This window comes from Silene latifolia, chromosome 10, assembly GCF_048544455.1.
Source record: "Silene latifolia isolate original U9 population chromosome 10, ASM4854445v1, whole genome shotgun sequence".
NCBI lineage: Eukaryota > Viridiplantae > Streptophyta > Magnoliopsida > Caryophyllales > Caryophyllaceae > Silene > Silene latifolia.
This window is the reverse complement of record NC_133535.1, coordinates 159,748,644-159,760,784: the sequence shown is the minus strand read 5'-3', so window position 1 is coordinate 159,760,784 and position 12,141 is coordinate 159,748,644. Positions and strand designations below refer to the sequence as shown.

Here is a 12,141-nt window from a genome sequence, read left to right as displayed (position 1 = left end):
GTAATATTCTAATGTATTATACAACTGGTTGTATATAAACTTATTCAATATTGTTGAGCTTTGTTACCAAGTTGTCGAGCTCAATTAACAAAATTATCGAGTTATGGTACTGTTCCGGGTGTAAATCCAGAGCAGATGTTTGATACCACTCGTAGCTTGGGTAGAATGATGTCCTTGCTGGAATCCTTCCTGCGGTCTCCTGAAACGATGAACAAACTGAGGGCTCGGCTTTAGCCGAGCGTACTCACTCCGACGCTCAAGTCAGTAAACTTAGAGAGGTAAGTTATTGTTACTTGGCTAAGAGTGTATAGTAGAGAGATAAGGAAGATATTACCAGATGAATAGTGGTTATTAGGTCAATTTGTGGATCCTTTCCTCAATGAAGGTTGAGGAGTATTTATAGGCATTCACCTTTTGTCACGTAGTGGCCAAGTGGCCAAGTGGCTCATTAGGTGGAAAGACCGTTGTACCCTCGGCCGATGGACCTGTGGTGGGCTCGCCGAGGGTCTTGGATATGAGTACGCGGATATGTGTCCCATTACTGGCTAGTTGTCCTGGCCGAGACCGGTGTGTGGCCGATGGATTGTATCGGCTAGGGTCGTCTAAGTCGTTGACTTTGCTATGGATACCCTTGACCTTGCTCAATATGTTGACTTGGTCAGCGGTGCAGAATATGCCCCATCAATTTGCCCCCAGCGTAGTCTATGCCGTGGCATGGGCTCCGATGTATGTTGAGCGTATATTCGCGCGGGTATTTTGCAAAAATTTTCGCGTCGGCTTTTCTCGATGCATCGGCTTGATCATTCGTAGGCCTACCATATCCCCCTCCACATGGATGCGTAAAGGGTATCCGATGTGGGAAAGAATGATGATGCCGGCCGAGACCAGGGCCGAGAGTGCCTTAGGTTATTTCGATTGCCCCGGCCGGTGCTTCATGGTTTGGTCGATCATGTGGCCGGCGGAGAGCGGGTGCTTAGGAATTTGTTGCGGGAGATGAACAGGCGAAGAGATGTGAATGAGCGTGTTGAATACGCTTGGTAACTGTAGCATTGATTGACATTCAACTGTTGCAACGATTGACATTCCATGGTTGCATGTCTGACACGTGTCTGCTTGCTGATTGGTTGACGCTTCATGGGCTGTGCCCTGATTGGTCCTTCTTCATGGGCTTTTTCCTATAAATAGGGCAGTTATCCCGTGATTTTGGCCATTACTTTCATTTCTTCAAATTTTCGAAAATTTTCCCCCAAAATCTTCATCTCTCTAAACTTTCAAGGGCTTTCTTTTCTGCAAATCTTCGGTGTTCGATCCGGCGAGCGTGTTTCTTCAAGGTAATCAAACAAGTTCTTTTTATCTTGCTAGTAATTTGTTGTGAAAATGTCTTCTGCTGATGCTGGACCTAGTAAACCTGCGTCGGGGGGCCCTAGGTCTCCTTCTCCTGAAGTTGATCCTCAAATTCTTGAGGAATGGGAGGACTCTGATTCCTATGGTGATTTTGGTGATGATTTCGGTGACGAGGTGGAAAGGCCTCGTCGTAATGAAGGGAGGCAGTACGTTATGGATCACGACAACGCCTGTAAGGTCCTTCTTGACCGTGCTTGGACTCATAAGCTCGCCAGTTGTTCAGGCGACAAATTTTTCGAGGGCCATTTTTCCTTCGGTAGGGGATACGAAATTGTTATCCCTGAGGAGGGTCAGGCCGTCTGTTGCCCTCCACCGGGCCATACCGGCGTATATATGCACCATTTGGAGTATGGGCTCCGGTTTCCGCTGAATGGGTACGTTATGGCCATTATTAGAGCCATGAACGTTGCCGTTGCGCAACTGCACCCGTTGGCTATGAGGACCATAATCGGCTTTGTCCGGCTCTGTCTCTTCAAAGGAGAGGCCCCAACGGTGAATTTATTCACGGCTTCACCATCTCAAACCATTTTTCGGCCGCGTCGGATGGTACAAAGTGTGGAGATGGAGCCGGGTTATGTCTCTGTCAACAAACTTCCTTCTTGCAAGGACTGGCAAGGCCGGTGGGTGTACGTTAAGGTGCCGGATGACTATCCGCTGCCCTGCTTTTTCCAGCACCGAGTTAACTTGCGGTGTGAGACTCAGGCGGAGCACGATAGATGGGTTTCCCGGAAGAAACTCAAAATGGATGCCGGCAGTGTCTATCTTCAAGAGGATGAAAGGCTGGCAATGAGGCTCTTTGAGGTGGACAAGGGTGGGGTGCCGAAAAAATGGATTCCCCCGACGCAGATCATTCTTCAGGATGAGCCGCTCTACCATGTTGGCCTCATACCGGCCCTAGCACAGGGCGAGTGGGGTCGGTGTGAGGCCCATCGCCGCTCTTAGTGCTCTTGCTCCTCGAATTACGGTTTACTTCCTCTACTTAACTCTTGGTTTGTTTCTTTCGCAGATCACTTTGGAAAGGACTTGCCTGAAGATCTTCTTCGGAGAATGGGGCTGCACAAAGATGGAACCGTTGCTAACTTACATCCCAAGGCTTCAGCCCACGACCGCAGGAAGTCGCCGAGTGACCTTATGGAACAACGGCTGAAGGGCTTGAGCGTGGAGGAGGCTCAGGCTAGGGTCGTTAGCGGTGTAGTGCGTCGGACGCGAAAAACGCCATTGACCCCGATTCCACCTCCTATTCCCCCCCAAAGAAGGTGGAGATTGTTGATATTCCTTCTGAGGAGGACTCTGATGCGGAGGGATCTCCTCTCATCCGTAAGAGGAAGAAAACAGCCTCTACTGCTGGCGGGGAGGTGCCTCCTTCGGCCAAGAAGGCCAGGCAAGGTACCTATCTATCCCGTGGCTCAAATCTAGCCAGGTCATTAGGTGCCCCTGATGACTTGTTTTTCGATACGCTGATACATGTTGATACTAATGCTTTTATTAAATTTTTGTAGGTCAGCCGCAGCCGGCTTCTGCTCTCGTTGGGCAGCAGGTGAAGGGGTCCTCTGCGCAGGTTGGTGATCAAGGCGTCACCGTCAACCCTTCATCCCAAAAGGCTTCCTCCTCCCAGCCGGGGTTTGGTGGTCAAATCGTCACCACCGTCAACCCTTCATCCCAGAGGGCTTCCGTCTCCCAGCTCATAGAGGAAGGCACGAAGCTGATTAGGGAGCTGGCAAGGTGGAACGTGGTTACCGGTGCTCGTCTTATGGAGCAGGAAAAGGCCGTGGCTCGAGCTGTTCATGAGCGTAATGCCACTAAGCAGGTGGCTGCGTCGGCGAAGCTGGATCTCCTTAATGAGCGGAAGCTTAGGGGAGATGCTGAGAAGGCGCTCTTGGCTGAGAGAAAACTCGGGGAGGACGCCGAAAAGGAGGTCTCGCCGAGAGAGCCAAGGCCGAGGCCGCGGGCCGAAAGCCGCGACGCCGCCTGGGAGAAGGCTCAGGGGCGTGCCGACCTCTATCTCCAGCAGAGGGACGAATCCAGGGACCTGTTTAAGGCCCAGGCGAAGGTGATTCGGGGCAGAGAGGCCATCATCAAGCAGAAAGAGGCGGACATTGAGATGCTCCAAACCGTCATGCTTCCCAACCTGTGCGCTGAATTTCGGGACTTGGCCGAGGGAGCCGCTAGGGAAGTGATCGGGGAGCTCTTTCCTCTTGATGGTTCCTTTCCGTGGGACAAATATGAGGAGCTGCTTGATGATAGGCTTGCGGCTAAAGAGAAAGCCATGGCGGAGAAGGCCCAGGAGGCGGTGAGGGCGAAGATTGAGAAGGAGGCGGCCGCGGAGAAGGCTGCTCTTGCTGAGAAGGTTAAGGCGGCCCATGAGGAAGCTGACAGAATGAGGGCGGCTGATGAAGCCGAGGCCGAAACTGATGCTGCTAGGGAAACTGCTGGGTTGCCCACTGAAGAGGATGCGGCTACCGCTGCTGATGGTGAGCAGCGACAGGCATAGGGGGGCGGGTTGCCCGGCGTCTCAGATAGCTTCAGCTCCTCACTAACACCGTGGGCTGCTTGATGAGAACAAGTTTACAGCAGATCTGTTTCAGCTGTTCGGGGGCCAATTGTCAAGCTCTTTCCTTCTGCCATCTTTTGGCGCTTCAAATGACTTAAATTGTAGTTTTTGCTTTTCTTTCCTTGTATTTTGTACAACTTTGATAGGTTGTGTTTTGGTTTATCCCAATGGGGACGGCCGTCATCTTCTTTTTCTTCGCCTGTAAACTGTTTATTATTAATAAGAGTTCGTTTCTTTTGCCTTCGGTATGCCGATGTCTTTTCCATAATAATTTTTTTTTTTTTTTTTTTTTTTTTTTTTTTTTTTTTTTTGCTTTGCTTTGCCGGCTTGGCCGAGGTCTTTTCTCGTTTTTGTCTGAGTTGCCCCCTTACGTCATTAATTGAGCGTCTCTTTTTGTTTTCGACTTGGCTTGGCCGAGGCGGTTTAGAGTGTGTATCTCAACTGTTTTTAACGTTTAAGGCATTTTGACTGTTTATCAAGCTATGGCCGCGATCGCCGATGAAACCGCCTTCGATGGAGATCGCCGCTCTCGTCGGTACGACGGTGAGAGTCGGCGTCTGGATAGTATGTTATGCGGCGTCTGCCACTTTTAGTGACTGCCGAAGCGTTAACTATTTGGGGTGACTGCCATAGCACTACATTTCTTCGTGGTGACCACCGCTCTTGTCCAATCGACAGTATGAGACGGCGTCGGCTTCGTTCTTTATAACGACTGCCGCTCTTGTCCAATCGACAGTGTGAGCAGGCGTCGTCGTTTTCACAACGAACGCCGCTCTTATCCAATCGACAGTATGAGACGGCGTCGGCTTCATTCTTTATAACGAACGCCGCTCTTGTCCAATCGACAGCAGGTGTGAGCGGCGTCGTCGTTTTCACAACGAACGCCGCTCTTATCCAATCGACAGTATGAGAGGCGTCGGCTTCATTCTTTATAACGATGCCGCTCTTGTCCAATCGACAGTGTGAGCGGGCGTCGTCGTTTTTCAACGAACGCCGCTCTTATCCAATCGACAGTATGAGACGGCGTCGGCTTCATTCTTTATAACGAACGCCGCTCTTGTCCAATCGACGTGTGTGAGCGGCGTCGTCGTTTTCACAACGAACGCCGCTCTTATCCAATCGACAGTATGAGACGGCGTCGGCTTCATTCTTTATAACGACTGCCGCTCTTGTCCAATCGACAGTGTGAGCAGGCGTCGTCGTTTTCACAACGAACGCCGCTCTTATCCAATCGACAGTATGAGACGGCGTCGGCTTCATGATGGCGCCTAGCCTGAAAAAATGAACATTTTGATGAAAGACTTGGTCCTTTTTACATTTGATATTAACATGCGTCGGGGTGCCCACAGCTGTTTTGGGCACCTCCGGCGCTAAACAAGGTCTATTAGTTTCCTAATGCCTTATTAGAGGCGCTCTTCCTCCGTCAGCCGTCGGTTGCATCCATAAGGTCGCCCTTTGGTTGTGAGGATGAGCTTTTCCCCTTCTCCGACTGCTTCGCCACTTTGAGGGATTGCATGTTGCATCCTCTGGCAGATATCTGGATGTTGACCACCTCGTCCTTCTCGTCTTTGGAGACGAGCTTATGTGCTTCCCCCCGGTCCGAGACATACATTAGTGTCAGGGCCCGGATGGACATCACTGCGTCGGCATCGCTCAGAGTAACTCGGCCTATCAGGGCGTTGTAGGCGGATGAGCCGTTGATGACGACGAACTCGGCTAAGACATTCTTGGCCGCATTTCCCTCGCCGAGCATCACCGGGAGCCTGATTGAACCCAGGGGTACCAGGCCAGCCCCGGAGAAGCTGTATAGTGGATGGGTGCAGGGGCTCAAATCCTTGAGTCTAAGGCCGAGGCTGTTAAAGCACTCCCTAAACATAATGTTCGTGTAGGCGCCTGTGTCAATCAGACACCTCTTCACCAGGTGATTGGCTATGTCCAAGTTGACTACGAGTGGGTCGCTGTGAGGGGCGATGACTCCCTCGTAGTCCTTCCCTCCAATAGTCATATCGGGAATGCTGGAGGCGGGGGTCGCTGTGTTGGGCACAAAGTTGATGGCCTGATACAGCTCGTTCAGGTGCCTTTTGTGCCCATGAGCCGACCCACCGTTCTCGTTACCTCCGATGACTACGTGGATAACTCCTATCCGTTGAAAAACGGATTTCTTATCTGAGCCGCTGGCGTCAGTCTTCTGGCCTTTGGCCACATACTTGTCGAGGCACCCCTTTCGGATTAGCTCTTCAATGGCATTCTTCAGGTGCCGGCAGTTGTCAGTGAGGTGGCCGGCGCAACCGTGATACTCGCAGTACTGGTTCGCGTCACCGTCTCCTTTTGGCTTGGGAGGCCGTTCCCACTTCTGGCCCTCGCTCCTGCTCAGGGCGAAGACCTGGGCGGCCGATGCGACCAGAGGGGTTTTGTCATGGTAATGCCTTTGGTAAAACAGCCCCGAATTCCCCCCGGCGCCCGTCGAGTCCTGCTTCTTGGCAGATCTATCGGACCGTGACCTGTTTTTGTCACGGCGTTTCTCATCAGACCGCGACCTGTTAGTGTCGCGGCGTCTCTCATCCGGACTGTCGTCCCGGTGGCTTTTCTTCTCTGAGGGCTCGGCCTCGCTGGGGCCTACCCAGGTCTTGTGGTAATCCTCCACCTTGATGGCCTGATCGGCCATCCTCCTTGCGGCGTCCAGGCCCAGGCCCCCGTGCTTGATGAGCTCGTCTTTCAAGCTTCCCTTCGGGAGGCCCTTCATGAGTGCGAACGCCGCTAGTTCGGGGTTGATCTCCCGAATCTGCTGAACTTTGCCGTCGAATCTCTTCACATAGGCTCGTAGAGACTCGCCCTCCTCCTGTTTGATAGTTAGGAGGTCCGATGTTTCCACGGCCCTCCTTTTGTTACAAGAGTACTGGGCCAAGAAGGCGTCCTTTAGGTCGGCGAAACAATATACCGAGCCGTCGGGAAGCCCCTTGTACCAACTCTGAGCCATCCCATGCAGAGTCGTTGGGAAGACCCGGCACCAGACTTCATCGGGCTGCTCCCATACCGACATGTGAGACTCAAAGGCCTCGGCGTGGTCGGTTGGGTCACTATCTCCTTTGTATGTGAGCGCCGGCAGCTTCAGTTTGGGTGGCACGGCGGTCTCTAGAACATAATCACTGAGAGGCTGCTTGACCACGTGTCGGATGACACGCGGCGACCGGCTCCTCGCATTCCTGGTCCGGCTTCTCTCCTCGTAGCGGGAAGGACTCCTTCTTCGACTTGGACTTCTTCTCCGACTCTCCTGAGTCGGACTTCGCTGGTTCCCCCGGGGTGTTCCCCGTCGGTGTTGCGGCGACGCTGTCCTCTCCCGAGTGCGAGATGGGCTTATGTTCACCACGACCACTCTGGGCTCCTCCGGCGTCTTGATAGGGTCTGCTTCTCCCAGTGCTTCGTTCAAATTTCTTGGAGTCACGTCCTGGGCCCTGGTTTTTTGGACGGTTTCCGCCGCTTGTGTCGGCGAGCCTGCGTGAGTTGGTGCACTCCCAATCAGGTCTAGGAGTGTCTTCAGTTTTGCTATGTCAACCACCTGTCCCATGATGGTGACCTGGTTGACGGGCGGCGGTGTGTCCGGTGTTATCGGCATTCCGACTTCCGGTTGGATTACTCCGCCGGTGGAGGGTTGCAACATTCCAGAATGGTGAAATGTATCCTCCTGGGGTAGCTCGGTTTCGTCGGTCACGACCACTTGTTGTTTTGACATCTTCTTAGCTTTTGGGGTGGGTTTTTCTTGTGTTTTTGTTTTTGTTGTTTGGGAATGAATGTGACTGGCTTTTAGTGTCTAATTTCTCCCCACAGACGGCGCCAATTGTTCCGGGTGTAAATCCAGAGCAGATGTTTGATACCACTCGTAGCTTGGGTAGAATGATGTCCTTGCTGGAATCCTTCCTGCGGTCTCCTGAAACGATGAACAAACTGAGGGCTCGGCTTTAGCCGAGCGTACTCACTCCGACGCTCAAGTCAGTAAACTTAGAGAGGTAAGTTATTGTTACTTGGCTAAGAGTGTATAGTAGAGAGATAAGGAAGATATTACCAGATGAATAGTGGTTATTAGGTCAATTTGTGGATCCTTTCCTCAATGAAGGTTGAGGAGTATTTATAGGCATTCACCTTTTGTCACGTAGTGGCCAAGTGGCCAAGTGGCCAAGTGGCTCATTAGGTGGAAAGACCGTTGTACCCTCGGCCGATGGACCTGTGGTGGGCTCGCCGAGGGTCTTGGATATGAGTACGCGGATATGTGTCCATTTGGCTAGTTGTCCGGCCGAGACCGGTGTGACAGCCGATGGATTGTATCGGCTAGGCTGTCTAAGTCGTTGACTTTGCTATGGATACCCTTGACCTTGCTCAATATGTTGACTTGGTCAGCGGTGCAGAATATGCCCCATCAGGTACAAAGTTGTTGAGCTTAATAGAATAATTATTAAGCTCAATAACTTCGTAAAATAACTCAATAACTTGTAAAATAACTCAACAACTTTGTGTAAGAGCTCGATAACTTTAATGCGGTTGTATATTGTTATTATACAACTGGTTGTAGGATAGTATTTGTGAGTAATATTACGTTGTACAAAAGCACTCAATAGTCAATACAATTCAAAATCATTGTCAGCTATAGATAATAAGACGAGTCGCATTGTCAAATGCTGTTTTGGTATCCTTAGTTTATAATAAAATTGTTTTTCTTTGGTTTTAATTAGATTTGTTTTCGATTATACCTATCATTTGTAAGTGTCATATGGCGTTCTATTAATGAATTGTTTTTCTCTCAAAAAAAAAAAAAAAATTGTCAGAATATGGAGGAAATGACGGTAAACTTCAAATCGGCTTATCGAAAATAACATCACATTAGCTGAATCGAGTAATTCACACTTTTATGTTCTCTTAATCTTTAGCAACTGTTTATGTTCCGCTAAATCAAAATATGGAGGAAATGAAGGTGAATCGGCTAGATCGAAAATATCAGAGTATACAACCAATTAGCTTCAAAATGAACATTAGGATTTAGGAACGAGTCCTCTTCGAAACAAATCTCTCGGTTTTTATCAGCTGGATTCCTGAGGGGGAAAAAGCATTGTTGACGAGTGAATGATCAGCAGAAAACATCCTGAAATGTAACTGCGTATGACAATTTTCTGAAGTAGTCAGGCCGGTGCCTATTTTCCTCCATTCACCGTCACTTCCATCCTGTTGTAATTAACACGACTAATTAATATGCAGTTTTGTTAGAGAATACACATTCAGCCAACCATGAACCTTTTTATGTTCTAGCTGAATTTCCCAAAATGAAGCTTCTGGACAAACATCGGACAAAGATAAACGAGTCCTCTTTCAGATTGAAACTCTTTGTTTTTATCAGCGGAAGACATCATATAAGCTCAATACATGGAGAGAGCTTTTATCAAGTACAATGTTACCTGTGTAGGGGCTCTCAAACCGCGACTACCAAGACAGCCTGAGTCTAATCTCGATCTCATATAAATATGAAAGTAAATGAGGGGATTCAATGCATTCAACTTCAATGCTTTTCAAGGGATCCTTCCAGCATTGCACTTTTTCCCTGAGGATGCTCACGATCAACTGCCAAAAAAAAAGTTCATTAGCAAATTACGGATTTAAAGCACTGAAGTTTTCATACTTTCAGTATTCAAATTTCCCGCAATTGGCAAACATAAGAGGGATTAGTACTAGGAGATGATCCAGTTTGGAATATGATGTACTATTTGGTGGGACGGATTCAGGCACTTAGCTAATACTTTCAGGATTCATGTTTGATGGATAACCAAGCGAATAAAAATGCATCAAAACAATCTCCTACTTTTACGACTCGGTAAATAGGAACAAAGCATTCCAAGAGTTCTAATATGCTAGAGGGTCATTGCATAAAATTAAGAGCATTCGTAGTATACAGGCACAACGATTTTCCACCACAAATATTTCACCATAAATGCGGAATAGTGGAGATAGATGTGGTGAAGGAGCGGGGGAGAAAACCTAGAACATAAGTTGTTCAAGACGGGTGAGGATTGAGCCACGGGGTTACGTTTCCCCACCAACCCCTTTTCCTCCCTTCACCATCACCCCCTTCAATTTTCCTTGATTTTGGTCTCCATAACCTAGTACCATACCACCATGCAACATAGAATACCTGCGCAGCCGACTTCTCTAACTTTGTTGTTATTGACAGCACATCAGGGTGGCAACACCAAAACAAACCATCCAGAAAGGTCATAAGCGAAGATTTTGTAGAATCCCAAGCTGTTGATTCACGCAGTTTTAACTCTCTGAGTTTGTATGGTTGACCAATAACCAGATTCCTCAGTAGCTCCACCTCTGCTACAATCTGTAGATGCCAACATAATGGAAAGATGATCAAACTATGTCTCATGACTTCGTCATTTGGATACGAGACAATCAAACAGGGTAAATATATTATGAATTGGAGATATACATCATACCAGACGAGTGCAAGCCAAGTTCAGCTCTAGAGATTTGAAAAGGTTTGTTTTTGTGAGAAACTTCTTTAGCTTAACAAACCAAAAATTGGTGATCGAAGCTGTCACCAATGGAAAGAATTGAGCATTACAGTGATCAGGCACTTTAATCAATGACAGAGAAGTCTCCACTTTACATTTGAACAAAAACTCGCGCAAGTTAGGGGCATCAATTGTAACATTCTTCAAATCATCTAGGTAATTTATAATTTGAAGTTCCTTCAACGAATTACTTGAGATGTTAATGAATTGCAGCATGGAGCATGAATCCAATACTAAACTTTCTAATGCTGTAAGCCCAGATGCTAGCACAGAAACAATATCATCACTTATGGAAGCCCAACAAATCTCCATCTTTCTCAAGTTTTTCAAAGCAACCACATTCATGTTCCATGGCCATGGAGAATCTCGACAACAACTACAATAAACAAACTTTTGAAGCTGAGATGCTTGGAGGTTGGATTGCATCGTTCCACTACCCCGGACTTCAACTTCCTTATTAACTTTTCTTATCAAAGGAAGTGAAATTTTGTTAAGGTGGTTATCGTATGTAATATCTAATTCAACCAAGGGGCAGAAGGAGATAATTTCTTGAAGCATGTCCTCATCAACAGTTTGCAGGACCAAAATCAAATATTCGAGTGAGATTAGCTCTATAGTCGCATAATATGGCAGCCCAACGTTACCACATTTCAAATATTTCAGCGATTTTGCACAAAATAGAACCTCAGGCAACCTATACTCATTTCCACCAGTAATCTGGATTTCCAATCTCTCGACTTGGTTTTGCACCGCGATCATTATGCATTTGTGAACTAAAGATCCTAGCTTTTCATCAACCTTAGGAAGCGTAAGGTACATTATTGTTATTCTATACTTTTGGGTAATGTACCTTTGCATCGTCTTATCTACGAACTCCACAAAACGTTCAAGTGTACGTGTATCGTCCTCAAACTCATACTTAAAGTACCCAGGCTGAAAATTCAAAACCGGAATGGACGACCAAGCACCATACCACTTCTTAGACAATACACTAGCACGACCCGCCTCTTTCGTATCAAGCCTTGAGAGAATAGTATGCAGAATAAAATCCGGAAGTTCCGAAATCCTATCAACATTACCCCTTTGCTTCTTTGCTACATTTTCCACAACCTCCATTATTTTCTCACAGGAATTTCGTCAAACAGTTGGTATGCACTATCTAAAACCCTAATTCTTCGCTTTTTCACTATTCTAACAAATACCCAATTCAGAATTCATGATCATATCTTCACCACAAATTAAAATTCCAGAAAAAACCCATCTCAAACAACAATTAAAATAACTACAGGTATGCATCATAATCGATCAAAAAAATGGAAGATTAGATAACAAAAAGAGTATACCATATGGGTTTGAATCAATTGAACACATGGGAATTTTCAGCAAAAATCAGTATACTTCAGATTAATCAGATGACGCAAAGAATCGAAGAAAAGCTAGGGTTGAAGTAAACATCTATTATGTCAGACAGACGGTTTTACGTAAATATCTTCCAATATAAAATCACCTAATATTTACCCAAATAACCTTATAATAACTGCCTCTCACAAGGTTATTTAGGTAATTTAATGTAAAACCGTCTTACATTCAAGTTTGTGTTTCTAATTAAAGGTATTTTTTTTTTCC

At 47.3% G+C, this 12,141-nt stretch overlaps 1 protein-coding gene across 2 annotated transcripts; it reads right to left on the bottom strand.

The window, feature by feature from the left end:
• Nucleotides 1-8,807: 8,807 nt before the first annotated feature.
• LOC141606669 (F-box protein At3g62430-like) lies at nucleotides 8,808-12,027 on the bottom strand. 2 transcript variants are annotated; one of them, XM_074425885.1, is made up of 4 exons: nucleotides 10,438-12,015; nucleotides 10,128-10,322; nucleotides 9,397-9,559; nucleotides 8,808-9,166 (listed from the first exon to the last, which is right to left on the bottom strand). In XM_074425885.1, the coding sequence occupies exons 1-3, from the start codon at nucleotides 11,629-11,631 to the stop codon at nucleotides 9,422-9,424; spliced, it is 1,527 nt and encodes a 508-aa protein (XP_074281986.1). In that variant the 5' UTR covers nucleotides 11,632-12,015; the 3' UTR covers nucleotides 8,808-9,166; nucleotides 9,397-9,421. The 2 variants fall into 2 exon arrangements, with proteins under 2 accessions (XP_074281986.1, XP_074281985.1); XM_074425884.1 differs by lacking the exons at nucleotides 8,808-9,166; nucleotides 9,397-9,559 and adding an exon at nucleotides 9,661-10,048 and having other exon boundaries at nucleotides 10,096-10,322; nucleotides 10,438-12,027.
• Between the last annotated feature and the right edge of the window lie 114 nt (nucleotides 12,028-12,141).

Bases quoted from the DNA above. Each gene is read 5' to 3' on its own strand.
- LOC141606669 (XM_074425884.1), bottom strand. From the start codon at position 11,631: ATGGAGGTTGTGGAAAATGTAGCAAAGAAGCAAAGGGGTAATGTTGAT. The intron at 10,323-10,437 runs GTATGATGTATA...TGGCATCTACAG, and splicing joins ACTTGGCTTGCACTCGTCTG to ATTGTAGCAGAGGTGGAGCT. The intron at 10,049-10,095 runs GTTATGGAGACC...GTGATGGTGAAG, and splicing joins GCATGGTGGTATGGTACTAG to GGAGGAAAAGGGGTTGGTGG.